General features: G+C 40.0%; 1 protein-coding gene across 1 annotated transcript in view; it reads right to left on the bottom strand.

Annotated features, from left to right (window-relative positions):
- The window catches only part of WDPCP (WD repeat containing planar cell polarity effector), a 166,845-nt gene that overhangs the window by 121,703 nt on the left and 31,330 nt on the right, over positions 1–13,812 (bottom strand). The window contains exons 7-8 of the mRNA XM_065402010.1: positions 11,697–11,830; positions 4,708–4,899 (exon numbers count right to left, since the gene is read on the bottom strand). Of these exons, the coding sequence (XP_065258082.1) occupies positions 4,708–4,899; positions 11,697–11,830 (326 nt within the window). The remainder of the gene's footprint in view (positions 1–4,707; positions 4,900–11,696; positions 11,831–13,812) is intronic.

Below are 13,812 nucleotides of genomic sequence, written 5' to 3'. Positions count from 1 at the left end.
CCCCATGTGATATGCATATAGCCTGGCTGTGGGCGCCACTGCATGGGGCTCTCGTGATGGAGAAGAATGCCTCCCACAGCCACAGCACTGTGCTCATCTGACCTGAGGGGTGGGTGACACACAACACACTTAATCCTACCTTTTAAATGTAATTGCAAAATTAATGGGGAGGATTATGGAAAATTAGGGAGGCTGGTACCTCTGTTTATGGGTAAGGAAAGCAATGTTATGAGGAAAGCAATGACCTGACATATTAAGATGTCTGCATTTTGAGGGGGTGTTGATCTAAGGGCTTGTCTACATGGTGCAGCAATGCGCATTATGGGGATGTGATTTCTAAAACCAGGTTGACAAGCCCCAAGCATTACAATTTCCTAAAGCTAAAACACACACAATATTTTGTCCCTAAGCAGTCTTATTGTCCTGTTTTTGTTTCAGCCATTATAGGCCAAATCTTTTAAGATATCAGAAGAGCTCTTTCAAATGGTTCCATTTAGATTCTGATTGTTCACTTGACTATTTAAAGCTCTCCAGGCTCTTTGTATTCTCTTCCTTCTCATCAGGGGCTTGATCCCAAGCCCACTGACAACAGAAACCTTCCCTAGAGTACAGATCTAACTTTGGAAGTACATTAAGGGGATGCAAGGGAAAATGGTGTCCTCTGAGCTCCAACATGGATGCCAAGAACTCTCAGAGAGCAAAATGTTATGGCACATGCAACCTATGTGCTTTTATCTTCTAATGAACAAGGGCAATAAATGGAAGGAGGAATGTGAAATTTAGGTGACAAGGAAACAACCCAACAATTTTACCCTTTTTAAAGCTCCCTATTAGACTGCGTCTCCTCCCACCCCCAGAGCAGGCATCTAACTTAGACTCTGCATTTAATCATTTATGCCGACTAAATGTGACGTGTTAATGGCTACAGTGCAGTGGTCTATCTGCCTGGGATTGGGAACTGAGGAGCTAGAGTTCTCTCAGGTGCTCAAGGGAAGTAGGCAGGGAAGCTGCACATAATGTACAGAAAAGAGGCAGGGATTAGGGAAGGAGAACAGGGTAGTACCTCCTTTACATAGATAGATCTAAGTTTGCAGCCTCCATCTTAGGATAGCTATTGGCCACAGTTCCAGAGTTCATACTATGGGTTGTGACTCCAAAGGGAGATTTCTGAAGGTAATTTTCATGAAGTAGAACCAATTATATTCTGTAAAGAAGTACTCCTTTTTAGTTTTGTAACCACTGCACCACAAATTGTAGTAAATGTATTTTAAAATGTTTTGCATTGTAATTTATGTATGTGTACCCTATTAAAGCAGCTGTCATGCACCAGTGTTGCATATTTCCATTCTTTTTTCCATTACAGCGGCCTATGCTCTGCATTAGCTAATCAGCAGAATGAGAGCTATTGTATGCTCTACCCTCTAAAATCTAAACTCAAAAAGCATAACATTCAAAGTTAAGGAATTAAATCTTTTCATCTTTGTAACGGAAGCACCTGAGCTCTGTTAGTTCTCTCTTATTTGGAGGTTTGAAAGAAAATAATAAACCTTATTTAGGTAGTAGCACCCTCCTCTGTGCAAACTTTTACACGGTGAAATAATTGCAGCCTTTTGCAGAGCGTACTGGGAAAGGATAAAGCCCACATACTGAATGAATTAAGAGTTTTAAACAGTAGATTCTAAGCAGAAAATTGGCTTACCAAGCAGATAAAAAAGAAAACAAAGGAAACATAGAAATAAGCTCTCTGTGACTGAATTGTCTGTCTTTTAGATGAGAAAATGTTTGATTTACTTTATGCATGTTAGAAAACTGCTAGTTTAATTTCACACCATGAGATTCCAAACAGCAACAAACACTTTAATTAGAAATGTTGAGTGGGAAGTGTGATGAACTCTAGGGTAAAATGTCCTAGACAACGTAAGGAAGAAAAAATAAACCCCTTTTTGAACTCATTTTAAATAAGAACTCAAGACTCCAACTACAGACTGCTTATTTGCTGCATTGTATTTACAGTTTCACAGACAGTCTCATTCATCTACATCTCCACCTAACATCTATTCTTATTTTCTTTTAAATTTATCACCATCGTCTTTGTTCTATATTTATTCATTGAACTTTTAACCCAATGTGACATTACAAATTTTACATTCTCTGCTTCATGGCTGTGTTAGGTATTGCAACTATTCAGTCACATAGAGCGTACCTTTCTTTCTGAATCCTGTAATTGTTAAAGGATATATCTCACTCATAAAAGGTCAGCTATGTTTATTTCACAAGTTTGAGAGAAAATAACTCAGAAGCACTAACTACTAAGGACAGTCATTGGGGGAGAAAGAAACGTAATATTCTTTCATAGACAAATTATTTTTTCCACAGGAATGAAAAGTAATTTCAATTATTCTAAAAAAGGGCAACTGCGGTGAAAATAAACATGACAAGACAAATGGAAAGTATCACAGCATCTGATCATTGGCACCATTATCACTTAATTCATATTTGCGGAATAAAGTCTATGTTGTTGTTTTCACCATGTTTCTCACAAAACATTTAATCCAAGGATGATTTTATGTTAGATCTTATCGAGTCATAAGAAAATAGTTTTAAATGATTTCTTGAAGATACACTCCTCTGTTTATTTTTAAAAGCAAAACAGCAGCACCAGCTCCATAGGAGAACAACTTAAATAGCATCCCTGATCATGCACACTATTACCAATAGAAAGAGTAGAATACATATATTTGTATATGGACTCGTTAAAAAGAAAAGCACCTTCATATTTCTCTTTTGGGGGCTGGTCCCCACCAAATCCTATACAATTTAACACATCCAAATGGTTCCTGTATTAAAAACAGTAAAGCAATCAAAGATTTTGTACAGCAAACTGTTATTAAAAACCTTACATAAATATAAAGAGCAACAGAGGGTCCTGTGGCACCTTTAAGACTAACAGAAGTATTGGGAGCATAAGCTTTCGTGGTAAGAACCTCACTTCTTCAGACTTGCATCTTACCCACGAAAGCTTATGCTCCCAATACTTCTGTTAGTCTTAAAGGTGCCACAGGACCCTCTGTTGCTTTTTACAGATTCAGACTAATACGGCTACCCCTCTGATACATAAATATAGTAATCTTAAACTGCATTCTCCAGTAAACAAAATTGCAATCTATCATTCCAGGAGGTTTTTTTTTTTTTTTACTGTGTACCATGTGACTTCAAATATTGAAAGTACTGCTTGGTTATTATAGGTTTTAATTTGTTCCTATTTCCCCTCAAAAGACTCCATGAAAGCATCTGCTCCTGTTTTTAAAGGGATGTTATCTATGCTTTAGTCTCAGACTTAATACATGTAAAAAAAACCTCCATACAACACAATTCACAAGGTCCCCTTTATACTGGATGTTACATTTTTAAAAAAATCTATTTTTCCTCATTAAAAGAAAGCATTGCTAGGATCCAGAACAACCCCACTGTATGTGCAATGTGCATCTCCCCAATGCATGTGGACAATGTCACAGCACCACATCTTGGGGAAAAGTTTGGCCTCATCAGTCTTTAGGAAAGATTTGAATACAGAGAGACTGGGAGCCAGTTCTGTTTGGCTTAGGAGGGCCATTATAGGGGGCATCGGGAAGAAGGTATGGAAAGGTGAGAAAAACAAAAGGGATGGAAAAGCTGGCATCATTGGTGGAGCAAGGAGGTAACTGGGGTCACAATAAGATCTGCAATGGCAGTCAGGTGAAGTTATGAACCGAAAGTTACGTAGTATAAAAGTGGAGAATGAGAAGTTTAAACATGGTACAGTACCTGATCATATGACTGTTTTCTGATTGTTACTAGCATTTAATTATGGGGGAGCCAGGGCAGAGATTCAAAAAGAAGAATGATGTCATCTGATCAACAGGCATTTAGATCATTTGTGAAACTGCATTCTGGATGGACTATGCTTTAGTCTCATATTATACTTTAGATAAGATTAAGAAGACAGATCCTATAGTACTAAATAAGCATTATAATCATTACCTAGCATCTCCTGACTTGCACCTCCCATCACTGCGTTGGCTTAAACTTTTTCAAACATTCTTCTATCCTTGTGCTACCCCCTCCTCCCCCCGATTGAACTCCTAAATTATTGGACTAATTGGAAGACCATATTCAGATTTTATTATTAGGAATTTTGTACCTCTGTTTCTCTCACCAGAAGTAAAAAAGGTTGGCTGCATGATTTTAACACAACCAGTTTACAAAGCAGATACATTAGTGTTTGTTATTATTTTTGAGTGCATTTCTGTGCGTTTAATGTTATTTTAAAATGTAATATAAATAATAGCATCTCAAAACAACGTAAAACTCTGACTTTTGAGCATTCAGGCAGCCCCACATCTGCTAGCCCATTTACAAGTTTTTTCTATAGGCCAGCTGTCCTACACTATATTTTCTATAAAGTGGTAATGCTATAACATGCTCTTATATACATTTAATTTCCTTATTGCAGATGGATTCCAATTTTGAAGTGCAAATAAAAATAAATCATGTTCAGACATTAATAATATTAAGTTATTTGTCATGAATTAGAGAACTGCTGTTTTTAGAACGACTGGCATTTTTCTCTGCTGTTATTTTTAAACCCCAGGTATAAACTTGAGTTGATTGTTCTTATTTGTTAGCAAAGCTGAAAATTAAGTAATAAGATACAGTTCAGAACTTTACCTCTAGTCTGCCACGCGCACAGCCTAATAACAACAAGTTGGCTCTGTCCCTCTCACTGGAAATAGGAGACCAAGGCCACGCTCCGTCATTAGTCAGTGACCACCAGCAAATGACCATATCTTGGATACAATTTATTGACAGGTGACGTTTTATCCTTCTACTTGCTGGTCCAGGTATATCAATATAAGAAATCTGATGGAGAAAAGAATGCAGGAAATATTTAAAGTTATAAAAACAACATATTGGGAGCATTTACTGCAAGTAAAAATATACCACAGAGGACAATGCGTGTACATATATTCATATACGCTACATCTAAATGTAAGAAATCTCTCTCCAGACAGAAAGACACATGCTCGCCCACAATTTTATCTATGGGGAAGGGATTGGGAAGGAGAAGGATGTGAGTTAAGCAGGAATTTACTGCAATGACTCCAATCAATACCAAAATGTACAGTCATGGTTACTTGACAGCATCGACCTACACAGGATTTAAACCCAGCCATATTAAATGACAAGTTCTGTGATGCTGACCAAGGAGCTAAGGCTACTGTTTAAGACACACATCATCAAACATTAAAGACAGCTCACAATGTTGAAAAGAGAATGTTTATTTTCCCCCTAAATTAAGGAATCCAGCCACAAATACCCACTTTGTAACAGACTATATACTTTTCTGCATAATGTGGATGAGCTACAGCATCATGCGTAAAGTTTATGCAGCTCTTGAGAATTGTGCCTCTATTTCTCAGGAAGGATTTGTGGAATTTATTATTCAAACTATGTTATTTTGGAGCATGGTTATTTGAAAACATGAGCAGTGCACCATCTGGGTGACACATGCCAAGGAAATATAGATTGCACCGCATTTCTGCTTAAGGAATTAATGGAAGGTTGATAGCTAGGGGAAAAAAAAAACTATCTTGCCATTGCTGGTCAGCAATAATCGAACCACTTTCTGGGGATTAAGCGCATGGCTAAGCCTACTGGACCAGACACTAGCAAAGGGCAGGGGGTCTTCTTATCAGAGAAATGCTTCTGGAGCCAGTCTCACTACATGACAGATTGCTTTCATATTCCTGTCTGCAAGGCAACAAAGGATGGCAGTAATGCGATAATGCCAGAGTGCAATGGGTGTTAAGAACCCGTTGCATTTATGTATTGTATTTAGTAAATAATCAGGCTCATCCAAATTGTGATCTCACCACTCAACCAAGGCCATTAAAATCAAGGTTAATGCTTTAATAATCCTTTGCTGTTTTTTATATGGTCAAAAAGAACCCTTTTCTATTTGCATGGTCATAATATTATTGACCTCTTCATCCCCTGAATACACATCAAAAGGAACTGAAATCAAAGTAATTACCAATGTTGTTCTCTCATAGTAAACATTTATCACCTTGTACTCTCTCCTCAATGTTGAGTAAATTGAAATTGACTAAAAAACCACAGAAGGGAAAACTTATAAAGGGTCAATGTTTTCAGGAAATTTATCCTGCACTTTTATTTGCTCAAATTCTGTCAATTTAAAAGTAGAAATATATGACATCCATGTAAAGTTTATCCAAGAAATGCTAACTTAACCACTTAGCTTTTATTTTATTATTCAAAAACATGCTGAAAGCATACTTAGATGAAAAATAAAAATACTTTATGGCTAACAAGCACAAATGCAGTCCCAGATATTAAGTACAGTGCTGTACTGTAATTTTACCAATCATGTATCAGTTAAAAACAATATTATTAGTTTTTTTTAAAAAATCTTATATATATTAGATGACACCTTCAACACTGACAGTCCTCTTGAGAATAGGGAATTGGTAGTAGTTGGTCTTATGTTTTGCCAGTCTCCAAGACTACATAGTGCTGTTGATTCACATAATAGCTCCAATTATCTTTATTCAAAGTGTCACTGTCTCGATGGGACCAAAGATGGTACTTCTCAGAAAGGAAAAAGATGCAGACAATGATGGTTTCACTTGGGTATATATTGTACACAAATCAAATTTCCAGCTAACTATGAAACATCTGTACAGTTAATACTTCATCAGAAAGTTTGAGTACATTCCAAAGATAAACAGTAAACTCCAAAGCCAAGTCTTCCCATCCTCCTAGTCAGAGACATTCTGAAGAAAAACAAAACTATTTTTCTGCCTCCAAGCATTGAGGCTAAAAATAAAAAACTATCCATAAAACTGAGAAGAAAATAAGCCTGACTGACTCATTATTACTACAATACTGCCTAGAAATGCCAACCAAGACTGGACACTATTATGTCAGGCACTGAACAAAGACATAGTACGATATGGTCCCCGTACCAAAGAGCTTACAATTTAAAAAGAGACCAGGAGGATATCCTTTTACAAATAAGAACATGAGAATGTAAGAATGGCCACACTGGATAAAATCAATGGTCCATCTACCCCAGTATCCTGTCTTCTGACAATGGCCAATGCCAGATTCTTCAAAGGGAATGAACAGAACAGGAAAATCAAGTGATCCATTCTCTGTCGTTCAGTACCAGCATCTGGCAGTCAGAGGCTTAGGGACACCCAGAGCATGGGGTTGCATCCCTGACCATCTTAGTTAATAGCCATTGATGGACCTAACCTTCACAAACTTATCTAATTCTTTTTTTGAACCCAGTTATAGTTTTGGCCTTTGCAACATCCCCTGGCAACAAATTCCACAGATTGACTGTGCATTGTGTGAAGAAGTACTTCCTTTTGTTTGTTTTAAACTTGCTGCCTATTAATTTCATTGGGTAAGCCCTGGTTCTTGTGTTACATGAAGGGCTAAATAACACTTCTTTATTCACTTTCTCCACACCATTCATGATTTTACAGACCTCTATCATATCCCACCCCAGTCATCTCTTTTGCAAGCTGAACAGTCCCAGTCTTTTTAATCTCTTCTGTTCTATTACCCTTAATCATTTTTATTGCCCTTCTCTGTATCTTTTCCAATTCTAATATATCTCTTTTGAGATGGTGCAACAGAGAGACACAGAAAGATTAAGTGAATTGCCCAAGGTCACACAGGGAGTCTGTGACATAGACAAGGACTGAACCGAGAACTTGAGTCCTAGTCCTATGCTTTAACCAAACCTTGTTACATTGGTTTCCTCTGCCCTTTTGACAAAGCGCCCAGCTCCTGTGAATAAGGTAAATGACCAGGAACTGGTTTAGAAAAGAAGGCAACACTGTTATAGTGCCCCAGGCTTCCCATTGAGGAGCATCTTTGATTCTTATCATTGTTGATTGCAACTCTACTGCTTACCGTGTCTGTGATCTAGTCATTGTACATTGGTTTGACCAAGGTAGTGCAGTTCTGAATATCTGTACTTTATAGGGGCGGCAGGTTTGTATAATTTTTGGTGGTGCCCAGAATGGGTCGAAGTCCCCTCCGCCACACCTGCCTAAGGCTCTGGGACGGAGTTTGGGTGTGGCAGGGGGTTTGCGGTGCAGGCTCTGGGAGAGAATTTGGGTGCGGGAGGGGTGCAGGCTCTGGGATGGAGTTTGGGTGCTGGTGCAGGCTCTGGGCTGGGACAGGGGGTTAGGGTGCAGGAGCGGGTGCGGGAGGAGGTTTGGGGTGCTGGCTGCATGAGGGGGTTTGGGTGCTGGGTGCAGGCTCTGGGCTGGGACAGTGGGTTGGGGTGCGACAGGGGGTGCAGGGCCGGGGATGAGGAGTTTGGGGTGCAGCAGGCAGGCGGCTCTGGGGCTGGGACGGGGGGCCAGAGAGGAGGACTCCCCCAGCCCTCTCCCTGCTGGCAGAAATGAGCTCCGGGGGAGGGAGGGACCCGGGAGGGACCCTCCCCGGCCCCCCCCGGCACGACACTCACCCAAGCCCCCCTAGGCTGCTGCTCAGGAGGTCCCGCCAGGATAACTCCCCCCCCCCCCCCGGAGTCGACTTGGCATCGCCTGCCGGGGGGGGAGGGGGAAACTGCCATGCACCTCCTCCCCCCGCAGGTGCAGCAGCCACCTCAGCCTGCCCCCGGTGCCACTCCCTAAATTATAGCTGGCAGCAGCAGCAGCCAGTGAGGGAGCGCAGCGCGGAGCTGCAGGGGGTAGCTGCCCGCTGCCCAGGGCAGGCAGGGATGCTCGAGGGAGGCGCGCAGGGGCGGCAGGCAGGGCCGGGGGAGACACCCGGCCCCGAACATTGGTGGAGCCGGGCCCCCCGGGCCCTGAATTTGCTGGAGCCCGGGCACCATGGGCTCATATAACTCGCCGCCCTGGGTACTTTACTACAGAAAGCTGACATAACAGTCTTACATTAGTGAATAATACTTTGTGGTGGCTCACACTGCTGCAGTTTAAAGATAATTAAAATTATATTTTGCTGCCTAACTAGTAAGCCTGACACAAAAGAGCATGCCAGTAAAAATGCTAATGCCTTTTTTTCTGTCTGGCCAAAACATAATCCATAGTCATTCCCACTGCTTTCTAGAGCAGTGACTCTCAACCTTTCCAGATTACTGTACCCCTTTCGGGAGTCTGATTTGTCTTGCATACCCCAGGTTTCACCTCCAATTAAAAACTACTTGCTTACAAAATCAGACATAAAAATACAAATGTCACAGCACACCGTTACTGAAAAATTGCTTACTTTCTCATTCTATGTGAAATTTTAGTTTGTACTGACTTCACTAGTGCTTTTTATGTAACCTGTTGTAAAACTAGGCAAATATCTAGATGGTTGATGTACCCCCTGGTAGACCTCTGTGTACCCCCAGGGGTACGTGTATCCCTGGTTGAGAACCACTGATCTACAGAAAGCAATGTTAGTATCGTAGATAGAAGTCTTCCAGAAGCTCAGCTGTGTCAGTAAACCACTAAACAAAACAACCCTATTAAGGAACACAGAGGGTATGTCTGGTTTCCTAGCACAGTGAGATGTTTCTATGGATTAGGTTTTCATTCTTCCCCAAGAAAAAAGTCACCACAGTTAGGTCCAGAAACACGCTTAATAGTATCCAGAAAAAAACTGTGATATATAAGGATAAAGCTACATCGGAGACGTAGCCCGTACCAGGAAATGATCATGGTAAGCATCAGCTCATTACAGTTTCTCAGTTAAAGTTTAGGGGCATAGAGATCATCAATCTTGCTTCTAAAGTAGCAACCTTAACAAATACCTATAGGCAAGGCACAAGTGTGCATCATTTTAAAGTAAAGTACGTATCAGCTCAGTTCCTAGTGAACAGTGAACTGTCTCAAATCCACGTTACAGAGGTTGGCTCAATCTCGCAAACACAAGTCACTGCTGAAAAGAGGCCTTGAGCTGAAACAGCCTGGAAAATGTATTACTCACCCTAGCAGAAAGTATTCCTACCTTGAAAGTTAAAATGTGCTATGACAAAACTTAAATTAAACACATCCTTGAAAAAGCCTGCTATATAGATGCAAATGCTCATATACAAAGAAACAAATTACCTGGAGGTGATCAGGAGGAAAATACTAGCTAGCACAAGGTTGTTTCTCTTAATATTTATCCAGATTGTAATAAGTGCAAACTCCCTCCTCTTGCTTACTACATATCTTTCTAGCCTTTTGGGGAAGATGGTTCTCTGTCCTCTATTCTTGCAGTGAATTAGAAACTTCAACCTTTCTGTTTGAAGCTAATGGCCTTCAAAGAGAACCTGGAGGATTATTATCATTGTTTATATTGCACTAGCGCCTACAGGTCCCAGCTGAGGTCAAGGCCCCATTGTACTAAAAGCCAAAGAGGTTACAATCCAAATAGACAAACGCCAGGAGCAAGGGAGTATTACAATCCTCATTTTACAGCTGGGGAACTGAGCTACAGAGAGATTAAGCCACGTGGCCAAGGGAATTGTACTCATGTCTCTCAAGTCCTAGTCCAGTGCTTTACCCATAAAGCCACCCTCTCTCCCATACGCCTAGGGAATGAGCATTGTAACTAGAGGGAAAATTATGGCTTCTACAAACAATTGTAACACAGCAGCAGCAGATTCACATGGCTATGATGTATCCATGGTGGTGTGTAGAAGGGACTTCCATCTTGAACGGACTCTTGCAAGTCTTTTACAGTTCTTAAATCCCTCAGAATTGCATCTTCAAACCTCATTCATGGTTGGCCTCATGCTCTGCTTCCTTCAACCTCAGCTCTACAAACCTTCTGCATGGAGGTAGAGCATACCTCCTTCTGCATGTTGGACATGACCCCACCATTGCAGTCAACTTGCCGGGATCATCTAAGTGTTTCCTCATTTGTGACAAAAATCAAATCAACCTAACTTTTGGCACTGACAACTGTTTTGTTTCCTCTCCTCAGCTGTTTTTAACGGCCAAGGTTCTGCTCCATACAACCCGGGTTGCCATCACTACTGCACTGAATATTCATACCTTAGTTGTAACACAGACATCCCGCCACCCAATCAGAGGCCTCTGAAGATGCTGAAATGTGTCCAATGTGATCCAATGTGCGACTCCTCCAGTTACAGAAGTGTCTGCTGTCAACCGACTACTCAGATAGATAAAACTATTCACCCATTCAATGTCATTGTCCTCTACATATCATGCCAGCAGGTCATTAGCTTCCATTTTATAGGAGGCATGGATAGCTTTGGTTTTATCACCCTGCCATTTTTTGCAGCTCTTCCAGCATTAGCTGTAGTTGGTCCGTAGTCTCTCCAATATCATCCACATACTCAAGAGCTTCTACAGATGAATAATTAAATTTCACACCTCCTACTTTGGCCTCAGTCAGCTTTGTAGCAATCTTTAAACTAAATAACTGTAACAATCTTACACTAAATGTATGAAAAATTGGACCCTTATTGGCATTTAGATATTTTCTGACGTTGCAATAACAGTTCATTTTTAGAATGTAAAGTATTTTGATTAGAATGGCAGGTAAAGAGCTATGTCAAAGACCAGCATTTTACTGTGCAATACTCTATCCGTCAGTGCTAGTGGTCCATAACATAAAGTTACTACGGTATTTACAGACATCATTGACAGCTATACCTTAAAATCCAAGGATGAGAGTTTTTCCAGTCTTTTGTTTACATCAGGAGAACCTGTCTTCTTTGTAAACTGAATGAAGCAGAGTTTGTTTTGCTCCCAAAATGACAAGATGATGAAACTGTCTGTAAGAACAGCTGAAAAACAAATAAAAATTGTCACCACTGTAATACCTGCTACCAATAACAAAACAAATTACTGAGTTCTCCACTGAGACACTGCAAAAAGCAATTTTTTCAAGACCATGTCTTAAATATTACATTGAAGCCTGTGTAATCTCCTAAAAGACATCAATGTGTCATCTTGCCAGGACCTTCTTGGAAATGAGAAATAAAGCTTAGGGAGTACTCAGATTAAATAAAACTGAATAAATTATCTTATACCAAGTTATCACTCTAATCAGACGTATGTTTTATTCTCACCCCCCATCTGCAACTTGGTACCTTCCTCAGTCCCTTGCCCAAAGCAACTCCCATTGATATTTTGGGATTGTGGCTTTGTACAACATTGTTTGCATTTGGGCTGGTCAAATGCAAATCATTATTTGAATTGGATTTGGTAATTTCAAGAATAAACAATAAGTGATGTAACAGCAGTAAGATTCCAGATGCTACCACAGCAGTCAAGAATGTTGTTCCTTATAATACTTTTGCTATGGGCAAAAATGAACCCGTTGAAAGCTTAACACATGACATTCTGCCTCTGTGCTCTTGATCTAAACCACATGCATGTCTAAGAGCGGATGTACTCCCTTGAAGTCTGGAAAATGTCTATGGAATCACAATTGTGTTACCATATAGTATAAATAGAAATATTTAAATGTAAAATAAATTAACTAGCACTACAAACAGAGAAAACACAGGTGAACAAAGAAAATGAGCGATACAACACTGCCAACAATTTAGGGTATCCCCCAAACATTGCACTGCTCTCTGAACTGTGAACACCTGTAAAAGAATGTCTGAGTGTTCAGACAGCCAATGGATGGTTAGTACCAGATGGCTGAAAATTCCTCTTTGGACAGAACCATGACTATAGTCAAAATGGTGAGATTTATTTTCAAGAATTAAATGCAGAAACCTATACGAAAGGGACACCATCAGGTAAAAAAAAATTAAATAAATTACCTGGTTAAAAAATTCAATTTTAAAATGCCTTGCATTTGTGACTAAGACCCTAGATTCTTAAATATATAAGAATTTTTATAACATACTTTTAATAATTGATATTGATAGCTTATTCTTGCATTATACTCCACTTGAACAAAGAAAATAAACTAGTCAGCTTTGCTTTTGTTTGCAGTCTGTTTTACAGCCAGCTGCACTTTCAGATTGTCAGGTATTAGCACAATGCTACAACATTTGGTATGCAAATGCCAAAGGAAAATGTTTGGATTTAAACAAACTGTGGTCACTGATATTTAAAAATTTCATAAAAGCAACTCTGTTAATACTAAGTTTTGAAACAAAACTTTGGGCCTAAACTACCTGACATTGCCCCTTTGATGCAACAGTTGAGATTTTAACACACACAAGAAAATTCAAAGTTATAGACACGGCCTCTTTGTATATATGCAATTGCATACACTGTATTACTAGAAATAAACTTTAACATATATTTATGCTACACTAGAGATAGGTCTACATCAAACCTCAGAACACTCCTGAAATTTTGGTCTAAAGACAGACTAGGGGTCGGGGACCCATGAGCAGGTGGGAGTGGTGAATAGAGAAAGTTGGTTCTTCAGTCTCAGCAAAGCTCTGGTTGCCTGGGTATTGGCTGAAGGGGCGGGGAACAGGAAAGGTGACTCTTATTGTTTAGACTGGCAGCACAGCTGGGTCATTCAGAGACACCTGGTGATAGCTAGGGTGCAAAGCTAAATTATAGGATTGGGTGTGGGAAAAGATTTCAAGAGAGGGTTGGGTGGAAAAGGAGGGGTATAAGATATTATCAAAGGGATTGCCGTCCATTCATAATTCTTCTTTCCTGAATCAGGCATACATTCAGGACATTCAGTTGCCATCAATACCTGTAAATCTGGAGTATCTGCTTAGATGAGCACACCCAGGAAAAGGCCTACTTCCGGCACCAGATTAGGCCTAAAACAATGGTCAACCCT

This window comes from Emys orbicularis, chromosome 3, assembly GCF_028017835.1.
Source record: "Emys orbicularis isolate rEmyOrb1 chromosome 3, rEmyOrb1.hap1, whole genome shotgun sequence".
In the NCBI taxonomy this organism is placed as follows: Eukaryota; Metazoa; Chordata; order Testudines; family Emydidae; genus Emys; species Emys orbicularis.
Note: the sequence above shows the minus strand (reverse complement) of the source record. Positions and strands in the feature narration are given on the sequence as shown.